General features: G+C 46.7%; 1 protein-coding gene across 3 annotated transcripts in view; it reads left to right on the forward strand.

The window, feature by feature from the left end:
- The window catches only part of GALNT14 (polypeptide N-acetylgalactosaminyltransferase 14), a 227,353-nt gene that overhangs the window by 123,473 nt on the left and 76,019 nt on the right, over positions 1-27,861 (forward strand). For all 3 annotated transcript variants that reach the window (XM_024354279.2, XM_016948294.3, XM_016948296.4), the window contains exon 2: positions 21,581-21,750. In XM_024354279.2, the coding sequence (XP_024210047.1) occupies positions 21,581-21,750 (170 nt within the window). The remainder of the gene's footprint in view (positions 1-21,580; positions 21,751-27,861) is intronic.

The raw sequence follows: 27,861 nt of genomic DNA on the forward strand, positions 1-27,861 counted from the left end.
TGTCCCAGCATGCTGCGTTCCTCAGGGCTAGTCATATGGGGACCTGTTCAGGCCTTCAGAAGGGGGCATCCACTGGCAAGCAGCTGGATCCACACTGCTTCTCACCATGCCCCTGCCAGGAGGTGAAGGCTTGCTTTTCCTTCAGTCTTCAGTTTCTCTGCCTCAGTCCTGGGGAAAAGAGTTTGCTCTCTATGTGGTTGGAAACTGGGGGCCCAATGCCTCTCCGTGGGAGGGGCTTCTCCCTGCAATGAGTTGCAACATTGTGAATTGATACAGCAACCTACTGGAGAGCCCAGAGCCTCATTAGCTATCCAGATCCAGAGCTGATGGGTACCCCCTTGCCTTTTTTGGGGAGGAAGGGGGAAGGGAGATGTTCACTTTTATTCTCATCTTTGGTCAGCTTCTCCTCTTAATTGACATTTACTATGTGCAAGCCACTGCTTTTTACCTACAATATTTTCATTTAATTCTTAAAACCCTGTGAAATAGACATTATTCTCCCCATTTTACAGGTGATGGAACTGAGGTTCAAACAGGTTAAGCAGCTTCCTCCAAATCACATAAACAGTAAGTAGTAGAGCCAGTGTCAGAGCATAGGTCTTGAGAAAATTTAGATTCATCTGTTTTCATTCCTTAAGTGCAGCTTTCATGAAATCTTACAGGGACAGAAACTTAAAGCCATTGTCTGCACAATCATTATTTTTAGATTGTCAGAGTCTATAACACTTTTGTAGTGTTTCATGACCATTCCCATAGCTGTTTACTTTTAATTTTGTAATTACATAGATTCAGTGCTCTACTGGTTCTTCTGCTCCATTCTTGGGTTTTTTATTTTGAACCACCTCTTCATTGACTGCATGTGGGAACAAAATTCATATATAAAGCAGAAATGGCGTTAACAGAAAGAACATGGGCCAGACAGACTGGGGTCCAAATTAGAAGTCTGCCATAGTGGATTCTAGTGGATTCTTCAAAATGGGCTCATAGGTGCTGTCATCCCTGAGCTTGGATGTGGGAATATCACACTCCTGCTGTCTGTACTTGAACGGCACCTCAGCAGGTTAAAATGCTTCTGGTCACACTTGGACTCAGCCCCGTGGGTGTTGCTTCATTATCCGCTGACATGGAAAGCTGCCGCGGGGAAGTTTGAGGTCAGTTGAACATTTCCCCTTCTGTAGGTGCCTTGTTGGTTCTGCCTGGGTGCTTGATGGTTTCTTTCTTGCATTTGGAAATTCAATACCTAAACCAGGAAACGTCTTCATGTCAATCACTTTGTATCAATTTTTTATGGAATGTGGTGTGCAATTTTGATGTGCAGACTCAGTTCTTTATTCATCTCAGGAGCTTTTTATTTAAAAAGATGAAGACTGTTTTGTGTGTTCCATCTGTTTCTCTGCTTCAGGTTCACCAGTTTTCTGATGTTGGATCACCTTTGTTCTTTCTATACATTTTATTCTCTCCTCTAGTTGCTTTAATAATTTAAATCTTTCTCCTCTGAGTCCCAGTGACTTGCCCAAGGTCCCACTGCTCAAGAGTGTCAGAGCCAGGACTGGAACCCTTTAGTTGGTATCAGTAATTAGATTTCCTGCTGTGCCTGCACTGCTTCTTGGAGTTTCAACATGTATTTATTGGTTCTGCAAAAGTGTTTTGTGGTTCTCAGTTTTATCATTCTTTATTCCATTGCTTTATTTAATCATCTAATCCTTTAGCTCTTATTTTATTAAATTCATGCTTTTAAGCTATTCCATAGCATGAAGCACATTTGGGTAATTTCCTTCCATTTGTTTAGTTGTTTTTATTTAGACTGGGGTTTTTGTTTTGTGTGTGTGGGTGGTGTTGTTTTTGGATTTTTTTTCATACTGTGTTCCATTTTGTTGGTTTGTTTGGTTTTGGTTTTGGCCCCGCCCCCACAGGGGCATGTTTGCATCATTGCCATGCAGTTCCTTTGCATCTTGCTTGACCTACACACCCTGATTCAGGGCAAGTTCATTCTTAACCCTTTTTTCACCATGTCTGAGTCTGTTCATTTCCCCCACAAGGCATAGTTTGAGGGCTGTGAGTTCTGTGTCTGTCCCCTTGTCTGTAGCCTGAGGGCCTTGGTGGAGTGAGGTGGGAAGGGAGAGCTGCACTGAGGCTGTGAGCAGTTTTTATTACCAACCTCTCAGAGAGAAAAGCCACACTCCTGCCTCCAGGACACACGCTGTTTTGTGGAAAAGACCCAATAAACAGGTAACTATAGGTGCTGCCATAAGAAGAGGGGACACTATTAGGTTGCAGGGACCAGATTTGCTTGGCTTCCTTAAAGTCATGGTGGTGGCAGTTTAATGGAAGGATGCCAGTGTGTGGGAACCAGGGTTAAGCCAGACCAAAAGTCCAGGGCAGCACTTGCAGGCCACGGCAAAGAACTTGGCCTTTATTCTGTGAGTGGGATCCAACTGTGTCTTAGAAGAGCCATTCCAGCAGCAGTGTGAAAAATTAAATACAGGTCTAAAGACATAAATCCCCAGCACTTATCTGTTGGTCGGCTCTGCAAAGAGAATGAGGAGATATCTTCTGTACTGGAAACTGTCACCAAGGAGTAGAGAATTTCCTGAGCAGACTGGCGTTCCCCACCCTTCTTTGCCCCTGCCCGTTTCAAACACCTTCAGCTCCTGGGCATCAGCTGAAGAATGCCTAGCTTTTCCCCAGTGCTGTGGATCTCTGGAGATGTGTTTCCCCGCCGAGCGTTATGGCAGCCAGAGCCAGGCGGCACGTCCAGAGAACACATCTCAAGGTTGTTGTTTGAAGTACAAACAGAGCAGGGACCAATTATGGAGTCCCTCTGCACAGCATGCCTCCTGACTGTGCTCGGCATGGGGTGGGCAGAGGCTGGCAGAGCTGAGGAGCCAGCTTTGGCCCCCTGAGGGGTAGCTGGGAGGGAGAAGGGAGAGTATCATAGATTTATTTGCTGCCAGACAGGTCTGCCAGTGTGAGCTCATCTTTCAGAGAGGCGCCCTCTCCTCTTAACAGCCAGGTGCCTCCTGTGGCCCCAGGGTGGCACTGGATCCTAGATCCTGTGAGCAGAATTTTGCATCTATTTCTGGGGAAGAAAAGACCATGGCTTCTATTACACTGAAAAATAGGGCCCTGTCTCCTCAAATAGTTAAGGATGCCTCTGCTATGTAACCCCTATATTTTATAGGAGGGAAAAGTAACCAGAGACCCAGTGAGCAGAAATGGTTTACCCGAGGATTCAAGGTCGTGGAGGCCAGATCTAAAAGTCAGCTCTTACTGACCCATGGACATACAACGTTGTCTTCACTTTGCTACCAAAGTGGTAGCTATTCTTTTTTGAGTGCTAAAAGTATGCCTGGCACAGAGCTTAGTGCTTTACTTATTTTAGTCCGTTAGATCCATAAAATTACATCACAGTTTTGCAGAATAGACAGCCAGACAGCTAACTCTCAGTTGAGAGAGAGAGGTTAAGTCACTTCCCAAGGTCACAGAGACAGTAACTGGAGGAGAGATTGCAGACCCAGCTCTCGTGGGTGTCCACCCTCCCTATCCCTTCCCTCCCTCCTTCCTGTGCTTCTGTCTCCGTCTAGTTAATTCCTGTAGGCCTAGGCCAAGGCTTGCCTCCCTGCTGAACCTCTCCCTGATGGCACCAGCCCTTGCTGGTCTTCTCTTTTCTGAAAAGCCAGGCCCATTGAAAGTTTTTTGTAGGCAAAATGGTTCTGGTTTCCCATCTTGCCACTTCCTTGCTGGCCACAGTTGATCAGATTGAGAGTATTCCAGGCAGAAAGCCCTATGAGATGGGATGAGATGGATGAGAAAGGGAAGAAAGGCCAGTGTGGCTGGAACATAATGAGCTAAGAGGGATGGGGAGGGGTAAGTGTGGAGAGTTTGCAGGTTCTGATCAGGCAGGGCCTTGGGGGCCACAGGAAAGAGTGAGGACAGCATTCTGAGTGCAGTGGGAGCCACTGGAGGGATTCTGAGCCAGAATGGGAGAGACGGGAACGAATGTCATCTTGAAATAGAGTCTCGCTCTGTTGCCCAGGCTGGAGTGCAGTGGCGCAATCTCGGCTCACTGCAAGCTCCACCTCCCGGGTTCACGCCATTCTCCTGCCTCAGCCTCCCAAGTAGCTGGGACTACAGGTGCCCACCACCCCGCCCGGCTAATTTATTTATTTATTTATTTTTGTATTTTTAGTAGAGACGGGGTTTTACCGTGTTAGCCAGGATGGTCTGGATCTCCTGACCTCGTGATCTGCCCGCCTTGGCCTCCCAAAGTGTTGGGATTACAGGCATGAGCTACCGCACCCAGCCACAGATGTCGTTTTTAAGAAGGCGACTTTGGGCCAGGCGCAGTGGTTCACGCCTGTAATCCCAGCACTTTGGGAGGCTGAGGCAGGTGGATCACCTGAAGTCAGGAGTTTGAGACCAGGCTGACCAACATGGTGAAACCCCGTCTCTACTAAAAAGATACAAAAATTAGGCAGATGTGGTGGTGGGCTCCTGTAATCCCAGCTACTCAGGAGACTGAGGCATGAGAACCGCTTGAACTCAGGAGGTGGAGGTTGCAATGAGCCAAGATCATGCCATTGCACTGCAGCATGGGTGACAGAGCAAGACTATGTCTAAAAACGAAACGAAACAAAACAAAACAAGGTGACTTTGGAAAATGAATTGGAGGGATCAAATGCAGTATTCCAGAATGCAGTTGGTGGTGGTTGGGTATGGTTGTAGGGATGGGAAAAGGAGGGTGGCTGGATGGAGGCATGCTTTGCAGGCAGAACCAACAGGACATGGGGATGGGTTAGTTGTGTGTGGGTTCAAGTGATTAGAGTGAGATTTAGAATGAGGAAGAAGGAATTGTTGAGGGTAACTCTCAGATTCCTGACTTGTGCAGCTATGTGGCTGGTGGTGCCATTTCTTTACTTGTGAAAGCCTGGAAGAGGCACCAGTTCCAATGGGCAAATCAAGAGTTCCATTTGAAATCCATGCAAGGTGAGATGCTTGTGAGACCTTAAGTGGGCATGTCCAGTAGGTGTTTTTTTGATATTGTTCTGGAGCTCAGAAAAGAGATCTGGGCTGGAAAACTATATTGGAATCCTCCATCTATAGAAGGTTGTCAAGGCACAGGAATGGAGGAAGTCACCTATAGGGAGAGCGTAACGAGTGGAGAGGAGGGACCAGGGCTAAATCCATGCACACTTCCAACAATGAGAAGCCAGGGGAAGGGAGGAGCCAGAGAAGGAAATGAAGAAGATGCCAAAGTCTGAGAAGCCCAGGAGAAAGTATTCTGAAACAGAGAGACAAGGACCCTCGAAGGGGGGCTTTTCCAGGGGGTAGGATGTTGCTGAAGGGCCAAGGAAGATGAATGTGCCAAATTGTGGCTCAGTGCTGAGCATCCAGTAGGTGCCCAATAAATGTGAGATCCTCTTCCTTGCCCTCTGCCTCCTCCATTTGTTCTTCTTTCATTCTTTCTGCATATCTATTGGCCTTCTCCCTCAGTTTACAGTAAGAACTCAAGAAATAATGAATAAATAAATGAATGCATGAAGTGAATGAATGAAGTGAATTGCAAGTTCTGCTGTCATTATCTCCCCTCCTGCAGCCCGGGGCATTGATTTTGTTCAAGGGCTAAGCCAGTTGCAAGTTTCCTGGGAACCTATGGCCCTTGTCTAGCAGAGGGCCCTCCAGGGAGCAATTTCTCATGCTTGTCTGGCATCCTGGCCTGAGCAGTGCCACATGGTCCCCGGCCACCCGTGCAGGGAGCCGCCTCCCCCAGCAGGAAGCTAGAGTCCCTGTCGCCTTTCCTCCCGGAGCGGTGTCGACTGCACTGTAATCACACAATTATTATGCCATTAAAATGTCACATTTGAAGAAATCCATATAAACAGAGCATTAACAACCGCTTTAAAATTGTAGTCTTTACCACTAATGACCTACTTTCTCTATGCACCGCACCCTCCCACCACCCATGCTGGCTGCCTCTCTTCCAGCCTTGATTTTGGAGGCAGGCGAGAAGGTACAGTCATCTTTTCTGCCTGGAAAGCCTTAATGCTTAATGTGCTGAGAGTGACTCTTTGACAGGACTGGAGAGAGCAAGGCTGGGGGGCGGTGGGCATTTAGTGAGTGAGACGTGGATGTCACACCCATGCAGATCTAAGGTTCTGAAGGAAGGGACCTCAGAGAGAACCTGGTCCTTGGAAACTGAAGAGAGCTGATGGTGTTGAAAAATCTGAGGGTTGGCAGGGTGCTGTGGTTCATACCTGTAATCCCAGCACTTTGGGAAGCTAAGATGGGAGGATTGCTTGAGGCCAGGAATTTGAGACCAACCTGGGCAACATAGTGAGACCTCACCTCTACAAAAACATAAAAAATAAAGAAATTAGCCAGGCATGGTGTCGTGTGCCTGTAGTCCCAGCCAGCTACTCAGGAGGCTGAGTCGGGAGGATTGTTTGAGCCCAGGAGTTTGTGGCTGCAGCAAGCAATGATTGCACTACTGAAGTCCAGCTGAGTGACAAAGCAAGACCCTGTCTCCAATATATAAATAAATAAATAGATCTGAGGGTTGGGGTTCATCCCATTGGTTTTGACTTCCTCTTCTTGGGAAGAAGAGAGTTATTTTGAGACCTTGGCCATTCTCACAGCATAACAAAATTGCAGGAGGGAAATGTCCTGCTCAGAGGTTGTGGGCCAGAGAGCTTTGGATCCCTGCCACTGCGAGTTGAGGGCAAGGGCATAGGAAGGCAGAGGCAAAGGGGTGACAGGGCTTTTGATAATTTTAATCTCATTTCCAGAATATGGCTCTGGAAATTTGTTTAGATACTCAATTTTCTTTGTCTCCAGAATGATTTTAATGCACTAAGGAAACGGATAACTTAAGGGATTCTTGCAGTGAGTACTTTTATAAAGTAAAACGTAAACCAAAGCAGCTCTGGTGAAATGATTAATCTGTTCCCAATGCATCTGAATTGCAAATCTGGATTCCTATCCAGTTACCAGATTTGATTAAAGAGCACACCTAATTCTGAAAAAGCGAAAAGAAGGCCACTGTGGATGTAAAGAAGTTGGATTCATGTGGGAGACATTCGAAATGTCACTCTAACACCTTACATCCTTCCAACAGTTCAGGATGGACCTGCAGAAGGGATCATGCCACCAGTGCTTTGATGAATGGACAAGAATGATTGGTGACACGCCTGTCATTTGGGGAGCAATTACTTATGCTTCCCGAGGTCAGGGAAATGTCCCTGTAGGTCTTGTTTACATAAGCAAGTGCATCATAAATCCCATTCTCATAGTTCATCTAAGATTCCCTGGGCGAGGTTCCTGCTGCGTTTTGGAGATGGCCAGTGTTGAGATCAGGCATGTAGGATTTCTCCCAGCTTCTCAGCCCACTGCCATGTTCACTTGCCACGTCGCCTGTAGCACTAAACCCGCCCTTGGTTGAGGCAGCCATCCTGCCCTATCCATATTCAGCAGGCACAGCGTCTGGATACTCGGGGTCTGCTTTTGACATAAAAAGAGTCCTTTCTATTAAAAGCCAGCCAGCAGCCCCCATAGAGTCCCACGAGATACAGTCGTTTCAAAGTCATTCGCTCCCATCCCACACCTACATATTCAGCAGCTGACCTAGTTTTGAGAGAGCTAGAGGGTATCTTGATGTCACCTTATTTACAGAGAAGACAGAAAATGTGCTAAGCTCTGGGCCCTTGCTGTACATACTATCTGGGGAGATCTATCCTCCCCCTAGCAGGCATAGAAGAGAGGGGAACAAATTCTGCTCAGCTGAAAGCTGGAAGCTTCTTGCTAATGTCACCTTTGGGGATTGAGTGGCAGGGCTTAGGGGCACTTGACTCTGAAATTGTCTTCCTAGCCATATTCCAGTTTAGCACCTTTGGGCACGTGGATTAAGGAAGGGGGTTCCAGAATAACCTTGGCAGAAAATGTACAACTGCGCTTCCTGCCATGCCTCCTCTTTCGTCCTTCCCAGGTCTATCTCCAGACAGGCACTGGTTTTGGAAGCCTCACTCTATGAATGATCCCCTATCATGGCAGGGACTTTGCAAGGGTGTGCATGGAATCTGCGTGCCTGGGTTTCATCCCAGCACCTCCACTGACTTGCTATGTGACCCCAAGGTCACGTTAGCACCATGAAACTCGGTTTCCTCTTCAGTAAAATGGGATTAATAGAAGCACCTGCCTTGGGTTTGTTCTGAGTATAGAACGAGGGACATTTTTAGGATAGAGCCTGGTGTGTAGTAAATGCTGCACCACTATTAGTTGCAGTAGTTGTCGTTGTCATTATTCTGGGTGATTGTGTCTAGTGTGAGAAGTAGTCACTTTTTAAAGCCAGTTCTTTCGCCTGGCTTCCCACAGCTTCCCATCTTTATTTCTCTCAAGGTTATCTTTGCCTGGCAAGAACCTAGAGGGAGATTTGAGGAAGCTGCAAACCATGCTAAACACATTCCTCATGAGTGTGACTGTTGGACCGGCCATTCCAGCCCATGGAGCCAAAGTCTGGGAGGCATGGAGAAGTCCCTTCGGGGCTAAGTTCAGATGAGGAGAAGGGACCAGAAGTCAAGCAGGAAGCTCTGAAGTCCAGGTTCCTCGGAGTATGGGGTCTCAGGCAGGTCCAGGCTTCTAATCTCACCCAAGTCTCTCTCCAGAATCACCCTGCACAGCTTCTGTGCTGGCTCCAGCCCCCACTCTCCACGTGCATAAAAAGCAAGTTAGCACAAAGCTCAATTTCTAGCCTTCTAAGCTGATAATAACCTTATGTATTACGCTTCTTAAAATAGTTTTCTTGTCTTATCATTTGCATGGCACTGTGCTCAAACTCGTGTGAGATGGAGCTTTGGGTAGAAAACACCTGCTGAGTCCCAGGAAGCATTCACATTGATAATGACCAATTCTCACAGACGGACAGTGAGGTGAGGCACCCGGTCATCTGTGGATGCTGTCAGAGACCCCATTTCTGCCACAGGGAAGGGAGAAGCAGCTAAACTTAATTTGACTGACTGTAAATTGCGTTTTCCCTCCATTAGCATTCAGTCACCAAAAGAAATAATAGTAACCACAGCTATGTTGTAATGATAATATGTTGTGTATGCATTATGTTTTACCAAGCAATTTTTCATGTCTCATCTCATTTCTGAAGCCTAATTCGGGCTATGAAGCTGGGTGAGGGTGAAGATTAGTATTGTCCTTGGGAGGAGGATGAAACTGACCACGAGGTTCTGAAACTGACCAGAAAGGATATGTTTAGCTGAGCCAAGCTCAGGACCCAGCTTTCTGGAATTAGAGGAGTCATCCCTGGGGCTGCGCTTCCCTTTTTAGCCCATCTCCACTCCCCACCCCCACACACAGAGCACAGAAACTCTTGGGGCTGCATTTCTGTCCAGCTAAAATTGGGTTGAAAACAACAAAGGATCCCTTGAAGGAGAAAAATCACAAATGCATAATGTTTACTATGATCACTTTTCCATTGTTTGATTCTTCCCTTCTTTTCCATTCTTTACCCTTTTCCTTGTATTCCCTTACTGTCCTAGGGGTCACAGTTTGGTGGCCAGCAGGCCAATGTCAGCCCATGGGCATGTTTTGTTTTGCCCAAGAGCAGGTTTAAAGCAGTGTAACTAGGCAGGTATTGTGCAGCACCTACAAGCCATCCACTCTTGCTCACATTTCTCAGTGACTCCAGGTCTGCTCATTCATGACCCCTGCTAGATACCTTGGTTCAGAGGGCCTCTTGAAAATTGCTTTTCCCTGTAGCTATTTCTTATGGCTAGAGAGCTTTATGATGGTGCCTTAAGATATGTTCCAGTCCTTTGCAGTGAGCTAAGGAGAGGAGAGAAGCCTGGCTTTTGGAGGGAGAGCTGCTCTGTCCCTGATAAATCCAAATCTTATTTTTAGGGTTATTTTCCTCCTAGTGGTTTTCAGTGGGGTGGGCATCTGACTCGGCCCCTCCCTGTCCTGTTGGAGGCTGCTCTGGCCACATTGTGGGGCCACCCTGGGAGGATTTGGCCTCCTTTCTCTGATATTGCTGTCTCTGAGAGATGGCTGCAGCCTCACCCTTGCAGACCTGCCCTCTGTCTGATGAGTTGACCCTGCATCCAAGATGGCTCAACTGTGCACACCAGAGACAGCATGTTTCAGCATCCAGCTCCATCCAGCTGAAGCTGCCCTCTCTGAGTCACTTCCAGCTTTGGTCTACCTACATCCAATCCCTCCCCTTGGACTCTCCTGGGTACTGGTTCCTGTTCTCAGTGCCTGTTCTCTTCCAGTATTGGCCTCCTGGTTATAGGCAAATTCACCCTCCTGTGCTTCCACCCAGTCCACCAAATCCTTTTTTTCCTGAGTCCCCTGTGGATACCTGGCTCCCTGCCTCCTAGATCACCTGCTCCTTGGGTACCAGAGCTGGAGGACACAGACTCTTCTCCTGTTCCAGTGACCAGCTTGCCGCTCTGGTCTCTGAACACAAAGAGAAGGGGATGCAGAAATAAAGCGTGTGGGTAGGACCAGCTCTCTCAGTCCTCATGTCCACCGGCAATTGGGATGTGTTCTTCAGACAAGTGACTAGCAATCCAGGATGCCCATCGACATAAGGGAGTTTTGGGTTCAGTCTTTGGTGGTGGAATTTACAGGGTGTTGATAAGAAGGAAGCAGATACATCAGCATTAGAGCTCACACTTCCTGGCACGTGCCTGGGAGCCAGGCCCGCTTCCCCAGTCATGCTGACTTAGACTTCCCTGGCACCTCCTTCTCGTGCTAATTTGTAAGAAAATTAATCTCCATAGAAGGTCCAAATATGTGAGTTTCTTTTTCTATTCCAGAAACAAAAACCGGGCTTCTGTCCATTCAGTTAATCATATTATGTTTCACTGTTGGAATTTTTAGGCAATTATAATAATTATTGGAACTTTTCTTCTTCCAGAAAGCTGGAAGCTTCCCCCAAAGTTGTAATGCATGTGGAGCGCAATTGAGACGTGGGTGGGGAGAGTGTTTATGGGCGAAGTGGTGGGGAGGAGAGAGATGGGCAGTGGTTGCTTTTGTTGTCAGAGACTAAATGAGAGAGAAATCAAATGGAAAAAGACTCCCACACTAAAGAGGGATCCAGGCTTGGCCTGGCTGGCAGACCCTCCGGGGGCTCAGAGATGCCACAGCAGAGCAACTCTTAGCAGACTTATTTTCTAGGCACCTGGCTGTTGAGGGAGGAGGGTGAGGAGGAAAGTGGGGAAAAGGGACAGGAGGAGGTAGAACAGAAAAGTAAACTCATCCCTGCTGAATTATGTGCTACCTCATTTGGTGCGAGAAATTGCCCTTTCTTCATCTATTATATGTCCATTCTATCTATCAAACTATTTAAGGAGTGCCTTTCATATAATTAATACTAACCATTAAACTACAACATTGAAGGAGCAATTGCTTAATTCTGAGGAAAATTTAAATTTATTACCAGTACCTGAGATAAAAATGCATACTAAAGAGAAGGAGAGAAACCCCCACAGAAGATAAATAGAAAGCCAAGTGGGATATTGACTTGATCCTTCTCCAGTGCAGGGTAATTTGGCTTCTAAAGTGAGTTAGATCATAATAAATTAAATTTAGATTTCTGCACATCAGTTAAATAACTCCCAAGACAGAATCCCAGTGAGAGGAAGAAGGTGATAATACATGGAGGAAATATTAAAATGAAGATCTTATCTAATAATCCATAATTGATGTGCGGTCCCTCGGTGAGGGGAAAGGATTTTCCAGCTCTTTCCTTTGCATGAGCCCAGGCAAGCGAAGGGCTGGGTGCCCCTCCTTCCTCACTGGAACTTGTTCTGCACGCTGTGGGGAATGTCTGCCACTGACAGTCATCCTCTTCCCAGACCATCCATTCTCTGCAGGTGGGAGTTATATTAGCAGTATGATATGGGAGCATATGGTGATATGTTAGCATTTCACTGGGGATTATGTTGCACCGTCTCCCTCTCTTGGCTGGCCCTTGGAAAAATATAGTCACTCCCTAACTGGCTGGACAACAGAAAGGTATAGGGGTAAGCAGATACTTTTGTATTTTTATGACTAGCTGACAGTGGGGAAGAGTGGTCTTGTGGATGACTGGAGCATCTGGTGATATGGAAGGAACACAGTTTTGAAATGAAAAGTCTTGGATTAGAATCTCAGTAGCGAGTTCACTTTTTTTTTTGAAATGGAGTCTCACTCTGTCACCCAGGTTGGAGCACAGTGGCATGAACTCGGCTCACTTCAGCCTCCACCTCCCCACTTCAAGCAATTCTTGTGCCTCAGCCTCCCAAGTAGCTGGGACCACAGGCGCACATCACCACGCCCGGGTAATTTTTGTATTTTTAGTAGAGATGGGGTTTCACCATGTTGGCCAGGCTGGTCTCAAACTCCCGACCTCAAGTAATCCGCCCACCTCAGCCTCCCAAAAGTGCTGGGATTACAGGGGTGAGTCACTGCGCCTGGCCTGAATTCACTGTTTATATGATTTGAAGAAGCCCCTTTGTTTCTTTGAGCCTCAGTTTTTTCATCTGTGAAGTGGTAACAGTATAACCAGCCTGGCTACTTCATAGGGATAGTAAAAACGAGATATTCAAGTGAAAATGCTTCACAGATTATAAACAATTTTCTTGGGCCTGTTTGATATTGACTTTCCATCATTATTGTTTCATTTCTGAAAGTTTGATTTGGTTCTTTTTCAAATTGACCCAGCCATTTTTTGTCTTTTGTTCTTTGCTAATTTTTATTCCATATTTTATTTTACTTATTTTTATTTGCATACATTTGGGGAGTACAAGTATAGTTTTGTTACATTATACCATATTTTAAACATTTTATCTACAGTTATGCCTTATTCTATATCTAGTATTCCTGTATCCAGAGTCCTTGGAGCATCTAAATCTGTTTATAGTTTCCACTGATTCTTACATGGTAGACTTGTCTTGTCTTATAGTGACTTGTTTCCTTGTGTGTCTGGTAATTTTGTATTGTGGTTTCATCTTTTGATGAGCTTTGTGGGAATTCTGGGGTCCTAAATTGGAGATGTTTTCCTCCACATAGGACTTACATTTGCTTCTTCTGGGAGCCAGGGTACAACTGATCTGGACCACTTTGTCCCCTTCTTGGGCTTAATTACAGAAGACTCAGGTTCAGGTTTTCCACCTTTTGGGAGCCACGGTTTATTTTCTCAGTGACGTTTTACCCTGAGGGCAGCCTCATATCTTACCTCTGCTTATCATTCAACTACCCTACCTCTAGTTTCCGCATCCTGTATTTTTTTCCTGGCTTCACTCCTCCTTTCATGTTGAAGATTTTCCTTCTAGAAAGACCAGAAATGCATCAGAACCCTTGTAGAATCTAGTTATGGTTTAGCATGAAGAGTCCCCTGGGAGTATCTGGTTTGCCGTGGTGCTAGATAACAGAAGCTTCCAGCTAGTGGAAAGCAAGGGCACTCTGAGGGGTATCAGGTAGCCAGAGGCTGTGGTCCTGGAAATAGCCTGGCTACATGGAGATGAGAACTCCAGGGCCCCACAGCTACTTAAAACTGGGTCTGTTGAAAAGAGGGAAGACAGTATAGGCTTTGAGACAGACATCAGTTGTGTGAACTTGGGCAAATCATTTATCCTCCCTGTGCCTCACTTTCCTCATTTGAAAATTGGGGATATAGTTTCTTACTATATCTTAAGTTTGTGGGGGTTAGAATTGATTTGAGGTACCCCTCACTCACTACTTCCCTCTGGGGTTCTAATAAGGGGAGATGTGATGGTTAATTTTATATGTCAATGTGGCCAAACCACAATGTCCAGATATTTGGTCAAATATTATTCTGCTGTTTCTGTGAAGGTGTCTTTTGGATGAGACTAACATTTACATTGGCAGACTTTGCGTAAAGCAGGCTGCCTTCCATAATGTACGTAGGCCTCATCCAATCAGTTGAAGGTCTTAAAAGAACAAAACTGACCTCCCCAAGCAAGAAGGAATTCTGCCAGCAGACCACCTTAGGACTTCAACTGCAGCTCTTCCCTGGGTCTCCAGGCTACTTTGAGGATTTTGGATTTGTACCTCCATAATCACATGAGCCAATTTCCTAGAAATCAATCAGCCAATCAATCAATCTGTCCTCTCAATTTCTGTGTACACACACACACACACACACACACACACACAGTTGCTGATATTTTTCTGTAGAACCCTGACCAATACAGAAACACATACAAGAATCTGCAAACAAATGGGAAACGAATAATACTTTTATTAATTTCATGACCTGAGACAAGCAAGCTACTCTAATCCTAAGGAAAGGCTTTGGGTAAAAGCTGAGTTGGACAATGTAGAATTGCCTGAGGATGAAGTGGAGCTTCCTATATCCCCACTTCAGCTCTAAACTAAGGGACCAGAACACTCAGGGTTTAGGGAGAGATGGTGGCACAGACCCCAGATCTACATATTCAAACAGCCGCTTGGGTGAGATAGGCTTGCTTCTAGAAGGTAAGCCTAGTGTGTGCTTACTACCTAGGGACAAATAGAACAGGACAACCTGCTCCACCTGGACAGTGGAAGTGCAGACTAGAGGGCTAGGCCATGGCTTTACCACACAGGAGTCCTGCTCACCAGCAAAACATGTGTGGCTCCAACCAGTGAGAATAGTTTTGCCTCCCTTGGGGAGGAGCATGAAAGGATGGAAAGAAACACTGGAAGTGTTTACGACACTCACAGCAATGCCCTGGATAGGGTTTTACGTGTTCTCCTGCACTGACTGTGCCAGGCTCCACACCATATTTTATTTTCTTAGGAGATAACTCTTCCATGGAAATATGATCTGGTGGGTGAGGAGAAAAGGGTTCTCCTCCTGATAAAATATGGTGTAGAGCCTGGTGCATAGTAAGTGCCCAGTGAATGGCAGGCATTACCATAGGCACAGCATTTTCACAGAACAACATCTGTCCATGAGACGTTGATATAAAAGGTAGCCTCTATGCTGGGTGATATCTCCCTTTTCATAGCACACATATGGCAGGGTCTCCACTGTGTTTGAATTCCTTGATGAACCCATCTGACTTCAGTTGGTCTAGAACAGTTAGACCCTTTGCTACCTGTTTCACACTCCTGTGTGTTAATTTTTCGGAGGTGCGAATCTCAATGATGGTACCAGGGGTTGGAAGATCTGGGAAATATAATAGCTGCCACTAAATATTTGAAGACTATGAAAGAGAAAGATTAGACTAGTACCAAATGGCCATGGGGGCATAACCAGATCCAAAAGGGAGATATTACCAGGAGACAGATTCTTGATCAATATAAGAAGGACATATCTAGAAGTTGCAGTTCTTTAAGGTTGGAGTGGGCTATTTGGGACCTCTGTGTCACTAGCTGGACCCAGGAGGGATGTCCATGGGGCAGTGGCATGTTATGCTGAAGCTTCCAACGTTGGATGGATAGATGCATGATATCCTCTTTAAATAAGAATTTACATCGCTGTTTTCTACTCTGACCTTCTTCTACGTTAACCTAGCAGCACATCCCCGCCTTCTTGCAGGAATCCAGCTGCAGAATACCTCCTTTTTTGGCCCTGGCTGTTAGGAATAAGCTCACTGCTGGGAAGAGAAGGGTTTCTCAGCAAGGAGAGTGAAGAGTAGAGGGGCTGATGGTGAAGGGAGTGCAGACATCCTTTGAAGGAGGAATAGCCCGAAGCAAAGAAAGAAGTTGGCTGAGGAAAATGACAGGAAATGCACAGATAGTGAGTCTTTGAAGATGGTCCAAGAAAATGGCAGTGAGGCTGTGATAAGGCCGTGCTGCCTTATGGCAAAGAACATGGGGGCTGGAGCTGGCTGCCGGAGTTCTAATCCCAGCCCCAGCATTGACAAGCTGTGTGATATCAGACACAGGACTTGGGACCTGTTATTTCTGTGCCTACATACCCCCAATTATGGAAAGGTAATATTGGTACCTATTATTGTGAATATTAAATGTAAATAGTTATGACACATAGTAAATATTCTTCCTGGGTGTTAGCTGATTTATTACAGGGTAAATTTGAGACGTTCTCTTCAGGATCAGACACAGTTCACTGTGTCTGATAGAAGCTGTATCAAAGGGATAAAGAGTTTCTCATTTTCAGGGTGAAAAAGAAGACAATTGGGACAGTAAGAGAGAACTAGTAGTACCAAGCTCAGGAAAGAAGGGAGAGAGACAAAAGCATGAGTGGGAATGTACAACAGCTTTAAATCCTAACAGAAGGGAGGGATACACCAGGATTTCAGAGCCAGATAATCTGCTTGAAGTGAGAGGGAGTAAATACAGTCCCAGGGAAGGAAGGAGAAAAGGAGATTCAAGATTTCTCCTTGAAGCATGGTGGGAGGAGAGAAATTAAGCAACTTAACGGATGTGCCATCGAGCTTTAGTTTTTGATGCCAGATTATTTAAGCAATGGTCTTGGCCAGGGGTTTGGCAGACTTAACGAGACAGTTTCTGTTGAAAAGATTATGTCTTAGTCTTTCTGTGCCTGGCTTATTTCGCTTAGCATAATATCCAACCATGTTGTCACAAATCACTTAATTTCCTGCTCCTTTAAGGCTGAATAATGATCTCGCTTATATGTGAAGCCTAAAAAAAGTCAAACTCAGAGAAGTAGAGAGTAGAATGGTAATTACCAGAGGCTGGGGGAGATGTTGGTCAAAGAGTACAAAGTCAGTTAGACAGGAGGAATAACTATAGTTAGTAATAAAAATATATTGCATATTTCAAAATAGCCAGAACAGAGACTTTTAAATGTTCTCACCATAAATAAATGTTTAAGGAAATACAAATGTTAATTAGCCTGATTTGATCATTCCACAGTGTCTACATGTAACAAAACATCGCATTGTACCCCATAAATATATACAGATATTATTTGTTAATTAAAAATAAAACTTTAAACGGGATAACGTTTGTGTTTTCTGTTTGTGGCATCATACTTTTGAAACACATTCCCTCTAGGTTGAATAAATTCTAGTCAGAAAGTGAAGCGGGGGCTTGCTTGGGGGCCATGGGTGCTGATGAAGGCCCCACAGGAGTGGGCCCAGTTCTGAGTGGAGCCCTTTGGGAGCTCTTGGGTATTTGTTCTTGTTTTCCCGGGACGTATCACTTCCTGTACCAGGGAAGTGTGGGAAGGTGAGCGTGTGTGTTCAGAAGCTTTCCCGGATATTTGTATGAGCCAGGAAATGGAATTCACAGTATAGATACAGTGTACTGCAAAGGCCCCATGCAGAGTCAGGGAAGAGGCTGGTGTCCTGTGATGGTGTGGCCAGAACACCCCACACTGTGCCCTCCTGTGGCACTTTGGACTCTTGGAAGCTGGATGTGGGGACTCATGAATGGAAGAGCTTGGAAGCCAACTCCCAGGGTCTTTCTCTGCCTACTGACCCTCAGTAGAGGAGATGCTTCTTGTTGTTTCTGTCTTTGGTGTTGGGAGGTTTAAATCAGTGGTTCCATCACTTAATAGCCGATGACCTTGGGTCAGCCACCTAACCTCTCTAAACTGGTCCTGCCCTGCACAAATAGGGGTTGGGTGAGGATTGCATGATGATATACGTGCAAGCTGCCTTATAAAATATAAAGTGCTATTGAAATAGTGATATTATTTTATTTTATTTATTCTTTATGTAGTGGTATTATTTTAAACACACCTTCACCATTATTTAATACATTCAGATATTGTTGTAGAAAAGCCCAGCTCCCAGTATGGGCTGTTCCCCCTCAGGGGGTCTCAGTGCAGCAGACTATGACTGCGCTTTGTGCACATGACAGTCTGAGGGGAACAGGCCCCTCCGAGGACACCTTCCATGACTTCTTTCAATTTCTCACGCCAGCCTGGCTGCTGCTCTGGCTTGCTGGGGGCCAGAATTCCAGAGTTCCAAAATTCTGGAGAGCTCACAGCACGTGGTGCTCCCAGAAGGCACTGTAGCCAGGGATGCTGGGATGTTCAGCTGCCCTGTAGGGAAACCAGCAGCCTCGGGCCCTCTTGGGCCCATGCCTCTATCTGGTGTGAATAGAGAGTAGAGGTGGGGTGAGGCCAAGAGGTCAGTTGTGCCCACCCTCTCTGGTGTCGTCATGCGTGCCTGCCCCTCCACCTGCCTCTCCAGCACAGGGAGGCAATGACCCACTAGGCAGGCCCCAGTTCCAGCATCCCTTCCCACCTAGCTAGATGGCTGAGGCCGCTTCCCAGCTGGTCTCCTTGTCCTCCATGTGTGGCCAGAGATGTTTTCTCCATGACCTGCTTCAGGCAGACTCAGCTACATTCTGGAGTTTTCTTTCACTCATGTCCTCTTTGCAATCCACATTCCGGCCTTGCTGTTCCTCAGTTAGCCATTCCCTGAACAGATTTTTTTTCTCTGGGCCTTCCTGCCTGTGATGGTTCATTTTATTTGTCAATTTGACTGGGCCACAGGGTGCCCAGGCATTTGGTCAAATGTTATTCTGGGTGTGTCTGCGAGGGTGTTTCTGGATGAGATGAACATTTGAATCAGTAGACTGAAGAAAGCAGATTGCCCTCCCCAGCGTTGGTGGCCCCGTCTAATTCACTGAAGGTCTGAATAGAGCAAAAAGGCTAAGAGGGAATTCCTCCTGCTGATGTCTTTGAGCTGCGACATGGCTTTTCCTGCGTTCAGACCCCACTGGAAACATCAGCTCTTGCTGGATCTCCAGCACCACAGATCCTGGGACTTGTCAGCCTCCATAATCACATAAGCCAATTCCTATTTATAATACATATTTTTCTGTGTCAACTTAAACTATATATATAAAAGATCATATAGTACTATGCAGTGCCCAGGTATGGTGGCCCCTGTAATCCAAACACTTTGGGAGGCCGAGGTGGAAGGATTGCTTGAAGCTAGGAGTGCGAGACCAGCCTAGGCAACATAGTGAGATCCCGTCTCCACAAAAAATAAAATGTAAAAAAATGAGCTGGGCAAGGTGGTGCACACTTGTGATCCCAGCTACTTGGGAGCTGAGATAGGAGGATCGCTGGAGCCCAGGTGTTTGAGGCTGCAATAAGCTATGGTTGAGCCACTGTACTCCAGCCTGGGTGACAGAGTGAGACCCCATCTCTAAAAAAAGAAACATTAAGCAATTTCATCCTTGTGTGTGAATGTCATAGGATATACTTACACAAACCTAGATGGTAGAGCCTACCACACACATAGGCTGTAAGGTATAGCCTGTTGCTCCTAGGCTATAATACAAATTTGTACAGCTGTTCCTATACTGAATACTGTAGACATTTGTAACACAATGGTAAGTATGTGTGTATCTAAACATATCAAAACAGAAAAGATACAGCGAACATACAGTATTATAATCGTATGGGACCACTGTCGTATATGCAGTCTGTCATTGACTGAAATGTTGTTATGCATATGTGGCAGTATGCATATGCACATGAACACACACACACACACACACACACACACACACACAACATTGGTTCTGCTTGTCTAGAGGACCCTGACTAATATACTGCCTTTTATCTGGCTTTTTGCTACATACTTATTTTCCCTCTCTATCCTCCCTTAAGCAAAGTAAGATCCCTGTTCATCCTTCAAGATCGAACTCATTTGACACCTTACTCAAGAAGCTGTCCCCAGTTCCCCTCACTCCTCTGCTCTCATAGCCTTGTCATCGTGCTCATGTAATTGAACTCACTTTGCGGTGTGTTACAGGCATCTCCATGCATGTCTCTCTGCAATGTTGCAATCCCCTCGAGAGCAGGGGCCTTCCAGCTCCACATCGCTCTTCTCTAGCTCGGAGCACCATAAGGGCTCACAACTTATTTAGAAAATTGCGATGAATTAAATTGGAAACAAACCAGTGGGAGACAGTTCTATGGCCCTTCCCATGAGGATGGGATTTCAAGGTTACCGTGGGGTGATGTTCCAAGCAGAGGTGATAGCTATCAGGCTGTGACATTGCAAAACACAGGCTGGGGGCTTCTTACCCCCACCGATTTCCTCTAGAATGTTCTGTAGCTGCAGTATCACAGGACATTAATAAAATCAATTATTGGATAAAAATCTCTGGTCTCCAAAGCTTCATTTTATGCTATTAGCAGGAGAATGCTGTTTTTAAAAAGGAGATAACAGAGAGAGAGAGAGATCAATTACTGGATAAGCTCACCATGGTGCCCAGATGAACATGCACACTGGCCAGCAGCCCCTCTTAACTTGCCACATGGGCCAAGCCCCCGCACTGCTGTCTGTGGAGCCTGCCCTGGGCCACCCTGGTCAGGTTTCCCGAGTGCAGGAGGTGCATTCTACTCAGTAATGGGATGGGCAGCTCTCAGCTCAGTGCCCTTAGTTAGTACCCATGCAGCTTGAGACACTTGCACGGCCACTGGGTTCAGTAACACATGAATGAGCATCCCACCCTCAGGGACAATGTCAGCCCCAGGATACCAACAACCCTCATGTTCCAGATCAGAACCTGATCAGCACTTTCTTCCTGGAAACACAGAGTCTTATGTTTTATGAACTTGAAAGTTCTGAGCTGTTTTAGATACAGACCAGCTCCCCCCCAGGGGTGAGAGTGCTAACATGCATTGGGAAGTGACCACCAAATTTAAGTGTCCAGCTTCTCAAGGCCTTGAAGTCCACACCTCCTGCTAGCTATGTGGACAGTCTGTTGGCTGTGGAACTGGGGTGGGCAGGGCAGACCCACACTAGGCAGCCTGGGCTGTGGCTAGGAGGCATTCCCTTGCCTCCTCTGCTGGAGGGGCCACAGAGAGTGAGCTCTGCTTTGAGCTCTGCCCCTTCCACCTGTGCGACCTCAGACAAGCCAGTCAACCTTTTGGAACTTCATCTTCCCTACTTAGTTCAGAAGGTTTTGGTGAAGATGAAATGAGATCATGAATACAGAAGCCACCTTACAATTCTAAAGTGCTCTATCCACGTACAGTGAGGGTTGTTACTCACTCCCCCATTGATGCTTCTTAAAAATACCAGATTCCTGGGTAGGAGGAAGAAAGGAACAGATAGGGTGGTGGTGAGTAGCACACCACTGTAGATGGAACTCCTCCTTCCTTCCCATCGCTGGCTCTTCTACAGCAGAGGAATAATGACAGTCATTCATGAAACTCTGTGCCAGCCATGGGGCCAGCACTTTCACACCAGGTATTCTCAGATTGCCCTGGAGAGATGGCCTCTGGGGTTGGGATACTAGAATTCAAGTTCCAGTTCTGCCATTTCCTAACTAAGGGATCTTGGGCAAGGTACTTACCTCTCCAGGCTGTTATCTCATCTGTATAATAAGGGTATGCACAGCATCCCTCTCATAGAATTGCTCTGAGAACTACATGAAGTAGTGTGAGTCAAGATCCTAGAACAGCACCCAGTATACAGAAGTGCTCAGAAAATGGTGGCAGCTGTCGTTGTCATCGTTCTGTTTTTATTGTTGCTGATGGTTTAGTTGATGTTCTGCTTCTGACCCCATCTTTGAGCCAAACCTTGCCAGAATAAGCCTGGTCTCTGGAGTTGGGTACTGATAGGCAGACGGGGGCTAGTGGAGGACAGGGAGCCGTTCTCACAGACTTCCCATTCGTGTCACGCAGCCTTCAGACGCTGACTGGGACGACCTGTGGGACCAGTTTGATGAGCGGCGGTATCTGAATGCCAAAAAGTGGCGCGTTGGTGACGACCCCTATAAGCTGTATGCTTTCAACCAGCGAGAGAGTGAGCGGATCTCCAGCAATCGGGCCGTCCCGGACACTCGCCATCTGAGGTACTTCCTCCTTCTCCCACTCTGTTACCCCTGCAGTCAAAAGAGATCAACAGCAGGCTTGATCTGGGGCCTGCTGCATGCAGCACCAGTGCTAAGAACCGGGCTGGACCATCTGCTGCCAGTTGAACACTAAAGGGATTCGGATTTGGTGATTGACCCTGTCTGTGTTGCCTACTGCTTACTGCTGAGAGCAATCCCAAACCCCCCCAGTTCCCACCAGGAGGCTGGGGGCAGGGGTGGCCTCTTTCACTTTAACCTGCTCCTCACCTTAGGGATCATTTGACACGAACCCATAGAGCACCAAAAACACTACAGCCAAGGCCTGTTTCTCCCTGGCAGATTCCCACACCCAAGGCTGGGTTCCAAAGTAGGGGAAGGCAGGATGATTGGACCCTGGGGCAGGTAGGTGGGCGGTGTTTTCTGTGACTGGGAGAGAGCCTTCCAGTGCCAGCCGTTGGACATTTCGCCATGTGAGAAGAGGAGCCAGCTTGCCATTGGTTCTTCTGTCTGCCTTTGGAGCGGCTCATTCACACAGCTCCATCCTGCCAGCCTTTAGTCAGGCCATGCCTTCAGTGGGTTGCAGAGATCAGGCCTGGAGCTACGTAGAAAGTTTTGTTTCCTAGCAAGCAGAGGCCTTGTGAAGACTTTCTGCCTCACGACCGACCCTTTTTAGAGTCATAGCAGCCCTTATGCTCCCTGGTAAGACCTAGTAAGCAGGTCAGTCTCAATCTCAGCTCCTCCACTCCTGGGCTCCTGGCCTCCAAACTGGGGGCCCAGAAATGCCAAAGACCTGTGTGGGCCTTTCTTGTCTGCTGCAGGAAATTGACTTTGCACCAGTCTTAAATAGCAGACTGGCATGCTGAGAAGCTGTGGTACTGGTGTTAGCTTCTTAGCCTCTTATATTTGTTTGGGTCCATGGGTACTCACATTGTGGAAACTGGGGTTTATGAGCAGTAGAGCAGGAATTTTCATGACTTATGAGGCTGATTCCTCTGGCAGTTCTTAAGTTGGTACCCTGTGAAGGCTGGCGGACTCCATTTCCCCGACTAGGTTGCACTACTCGGAAACCTTGTCTTCTAAACAGCATGTATGCTTTGGAGTGACTCAACCAGTCCTTGTTAATCCCCATCATTGCCAAAAGCAGCTGAAGTCTTGGTTTCCCTATGAATATAGCAAGGGAGGTGAACTAGATGATATTACAGCTTCTTCTAACTCTGACTTTCTGTGAATTTAACTCTCCCCTCGAGGGACCCATGAGGCTCTGCCTTAGCAGCAGTTCCTGGCAGTCCCCTACTGCCAAAGACCCAGGGCGTGGGCTATACCTGCTTACTCCCTTCTACTGGCCTGAAAGTGTCTGAAAATCAGAGTCTTGTATTATTCCTGTTTAAATTCCTGGGCACTTGTCCTACTCCTTGGCATCTGAGAGAATTTTATTTAAATATTAGGTTATTGTATTTCCCCGAGCAGAAACTGCAGATAGGAAAGAGGGGAAGAGGGAGGAGACAGGAGACAGGAACCTGAGAAGCTCCGCTGGGTCTTAGGCAGGTGGACCCTTGTTCTGAGTCCAGAGGCCAGGGCTTTCTTGAGGGACAAAGGGAGGTCTCCTAGCCAGGAAAGTTGCTGGCGCACCTGGATGACAGCCCCCCGAGAGACACCTGTGACTGCTCCCACCTGCAGAAAGAAGGCAACAAGTAATTCACTGAGCAGGCAGGTACTTGGGGATACCCTGAGCAGGACTAGTTTCTACACTTAACTTCTTCTACCATTTAGAGGCAGAAACTAACATTTTGCAAGGGCTAGGCATATGTGGTGGTAGGTGATGAAGAACTGAGCCTGTTTCCAAGGAGCCCAGCTCACGGTGTCCAGTTCCAGGCTTTGCACCTAGCCCAGTGTGTTCCATCTGTTAAGAAACTGTGATCTGCTGGGATTACAGCAAGAAGGGAAGAGAGGATTTAGACAGAATTTAGACTCCCTTTGGGAAGACAAAAAGGGAAAGTGTATCAGCCGTATGTCTGCCTCAGGGCACGAGCCTTGCCCTGTGGGAGCTGGGATTGTGTTACTCAGAGAATTTCAGACTTAAAGAACTTACTCTGAATGTGCATGAAAAGGAAAGGTCAGGTGATTGAGAATGAGGGCAAGCACATGGGACCAGCAGCCATCTAGGGGTATAGATCACCTACTATGTGCAAAGCCCCAGGCTAGCACTGTGAGGGGCCACCAATTGGATCAGCCATCTCCAAGCCAAGTTTAGTCACCATACTGGTGTCACCCTTGTGGTGATGAGAGCTCCAAAGACTGCCAGCAAAGCCCTGTTTTCTTCTTTCAACTGGGCCCTTCTGTCTATAGGATCTCACACTTCGAGCTCTTAGTTCTCAGGGAAACCCTGACTCTAGGTTGGAGTCATCAGCTATGTCTCTTAATCCTTCTGTGATTCCAGCCTCCCCACTGTGTCCCGGCTTCATCCTGATGCAATTCCTGGAGCTTGCCTGTCTGGGCTGACAGGGCCCTGGGGCCTTTTGGGCCCTGTCTGCCTCAGAACTGAACAGCTAATGCTGCTGGTGACCTGTGTTCTGGGGACCAGGGATTCTCTGCAGCACTACTGACATTTGGGGGTAGATAATACTTTGTTGCAGGGTGTCCTGTGCATTGTAGGTTGTTTAGCAGCATCCCTGGCTTCTACCTACTAGATGCCAGTAGCACATTCCCCAAGTTGTGACAACCAGCTATGTCTCCAGACCTTGCCATAGACATCCCCTTGAGGCGAAATTGCAGTGAAGATCTCTGCTGTGAATCCAGCTCTGCTTTTTACCTAAGTTCTCAAAAATGAAATGTAAATATGCTTTATCAACCCCATCACCAGCAACAGGACAAGGCCAAGCCTTCTTTTTAAAAGCAGAGTTGAATGGAAGGCAGTAATAGCCCAGGGGCTAAGGATACTGATCCTGGGATCAGATTGCCCTGTTTACAGTCCTGGTTGTGCTGCTGACTAGGAGTAAACTTAAAGTTGCCTAGCTTCTCTGTACCTCAGTTTCCTCTTTTGGAAAATAGGGGTAAAAATCACAATAATGATCCTACCTAATTCAGTTTTTATAAAGATCAAATAATATATATACACTAATATGTATATTTTATATATACTAATATATATTTTTATATATACTAATATATATATATTTATATATACTAATATATATTTTATATATCTACTTATATATATATATAAGGTATTTACCTACCTAATAGTAAATATTTTTCAAATTCTAGTTGTTGCTATTATTACAGGGTATGTGGGTAGGCTGATACTGAAGGGCCAGGAATGGAAGGAGAGGTTTCTGTGAGAAAACTCAAGATGATCAGGCAAGAGATGCAACTAAACCCCCAAACGGAGCACACATCTATACCCCAAGTACCAGGAAAGAGCATTAAGATCTCTAAGTTGTCAGGGATGGTGAGGGGGGCAGAGGAGAACAGAGGTGGGTTTCAAGGTCAGGTTCAATGCCAGAGAAGTGGAAGTGAGTGGTGTCAAATCCCCATGAGTGTGGGGTGCTGGTCCTTAGCATCGGTCATAGCATTTCTCAATCCAGGCTTCTTACAAGAATCACTTGTGGTGCTTTCTTTCAATGCTGATATCCAGACTCCAACCAGCTGAAATATCTCTTTTCTAAGCTCCCCAGCCAGGGTTAAGAACCACTGCTCTAGGTAAGCGCTTCTTAAACTTAAATAGGCAAACAAAGAACCCCTCTGAGGATCTTGTTAAAATCTGATTTAGTACGTCTGAGATGGGGCCCGTGAGTCCACATTTCTAACAAGCTCCCAGGTCATACCAACGCCGCTAGTCCATGGATCACACTTTGAATAGCAGGGACTTAGAACAACTATTCTCAAATTCTGGTTCCCCAAACCAGCAGGCCACCAGCATCAGCTTCACTTGGGAACTTGTTAGAAACACAAACTCTTAGGTTTCACCCAGAACTACTGGATCAGAAACTCTGGGGGTGGAGTTTAGCGATCTGAACTGATTGTGTCTCGGCAAGAGCTACAGGTGATTCTGATGCCGGCTCAAGTTTAGAAACCACAGAGCATCAGCCTGTACCTGTGGCTTATTTTTGTGGCCCAGGTGAAGTTCATAGGTAGGACTGGTGCAGCCAAAAGGCTGAGGGTCTGAGTCGAGAGTAAAGGCCCCGCAATAAGGCCACCACCTCCCCACACACTACAGCCCTCTCCATTTCTCCACTGACATGACTTCTGTCTCGGGCTCTGCGGAGACTTTGGCCTCTCTGGTTCCTTCTTGCTCCTCCCTCCTTTCCCAGTTCTTCATTCACAGGCTCCATGTCCTGCCATCCTCCTAGCAATTGGCATCACCTCTACCGAGAAGCTCCTACTGTGGGCTCACTCCTGGCCCCATCGCCATTGGCCCACTCTGGACTTCTGGTTCCTTGAGGACACCCAATCATATTGATACAGTCTTTGCCCGTGGTGGGCCTCCTTTGTGTTCCCATCATGCCTTGCAGCTAAGGTCCTACTGATATCAATTGCCCTCTGGGGTGAGTAACATGTTGAGCATCTCCTACAGTGCTTTCCTTGTGTGTGATAGGAATTCAATAAATGTTGAACAAATGAAAGGGAGGGTAACACTGGAAAAGCAATTGACCACCCTCTCCCACCTGCTTTACGTGTAGCAAGGAAAAGAGGAGCTAAAGGAAGCCCCTTCTCCTCACCCTTCGATCCTCAGGGGCCTTGTAGAAGGAATCAGGAGAATAGACTCTGAGTTAAAGGAAAAATGCTTTTCCCTTAAAGAGTTCTCGTTACTGAAAAAAGAAGGGTGAAGAAACCGCATGTGGGAGGGGTCTGAGCTTATTACATTTGCTTCCAATTTTCTTACCACAGTAATTGGATTCTGATTTATAGGATGCGTTTGGACAGTGCCTGAAACAGAGAACTATTAGCTGAGCATTAGAGCAAGTGCTGCCAGGAGGGCGGGTGTTGGGGTGAGCAGCTCAGGAATCTGAAGATGCCGCATGATGTGGGAGGCAGCAGGTGGGGGAGGAGGGGGAGGAAGGAGGAAGGCTGTAGAAGTTTCACCCAGCAGGCAGCTGTGCTGATTGAATCCCCAGATGCACCGGTGGTGTGGACCCCTTACAAGCAAGCCATGCAGGGCACCATGTGATAAAAGAAGCCCAGAGAGGCCTGGGGGCTTAATTTCCGTATCTGGAATGGAAGCGAGTAGCCATTTTTCTTTTGGTTCTTCGCCTGTGAAGTCCACGGTATTTTACGAGAGACAGTCCAGTCTATGTGGAATGTGAGATGGCAGAGGGCAGGAGTAGAAGAAGCTAAGACAGGGGCAGGCTTTGAGCCTCTCAGGATTTCCAGGGTCCTTGGCAGTGGGCACTGAGTGATGCTACATCCAGTATGGCTCAAAAGGTAAGTTCTACAGCTTCGCAGGCATGCCCTACTCATTCATGCTTGGGCTTAGCAACCTTCCCATGCCCACCTCACCCGTTACACGCATTTGATGTGATCTTCACTGTTGAGATGGAAACCTCTGTCGTCAGCCTGTAGACATGCATGTCTCTGCTGCAACCTTGTCCTTTCATCCCTAGTCTCAGGCTAGGTGACAAGGCAAGAACAAGGTACCCCTGAGTGGCTTTCAGCACATCCCTGCTCCTCTCAGCCTCGTTTGTCAGCTGTGAAATAAAGGTGTTAGACTGGCTAACCTCGAAGCTTCATCATTCCTCAAGTCTCCACACAATTATAGATGAATGCATTCTTCCATTTATGGTCTCTTCATTCCAGATATATACTCATACACTGGCCCCCACTCACCTCAATCGAACAAAACATGGAGCTTGCCTGGGGACATCCTAGCTCCAACTTCCCCTCATGAGGTCAACAATTCTGCTAACACAGAGGAGAGACTTCATTTCCAGGTCACTGCTTAAGTCCTGTGAGATCACAAAGATGAATAAAATGGGGCTACATGTACTGGGGGTGGGAGGTAGGTGATGTGTTTTAAATAACGAATTCACTGTAAGGAACAGACAACTTCCAGCTGGGGTGAGTCTGAGATGATCGTCCAGAGGAGTTCTGCTGTTCATATATTAGGTTGGTGCA

The sequence above is a fragment of the Pan troglodytes genome, chromosome 12 (genome assembly GCF_028858775.2).
Source record: "Pan troglodytes isolate AG18354 chromosome 12, NHGRI_mPanTro3-v2.0_pri, whole genome shotgun sequence".
In the NCBI taxonomy this organism is placed as follows: domain Eukaryota; kingdom Metazoa; phylum Chordata; class Mammalia; order Primates; family Hominidae; genus Pan; species Pan troglodytes.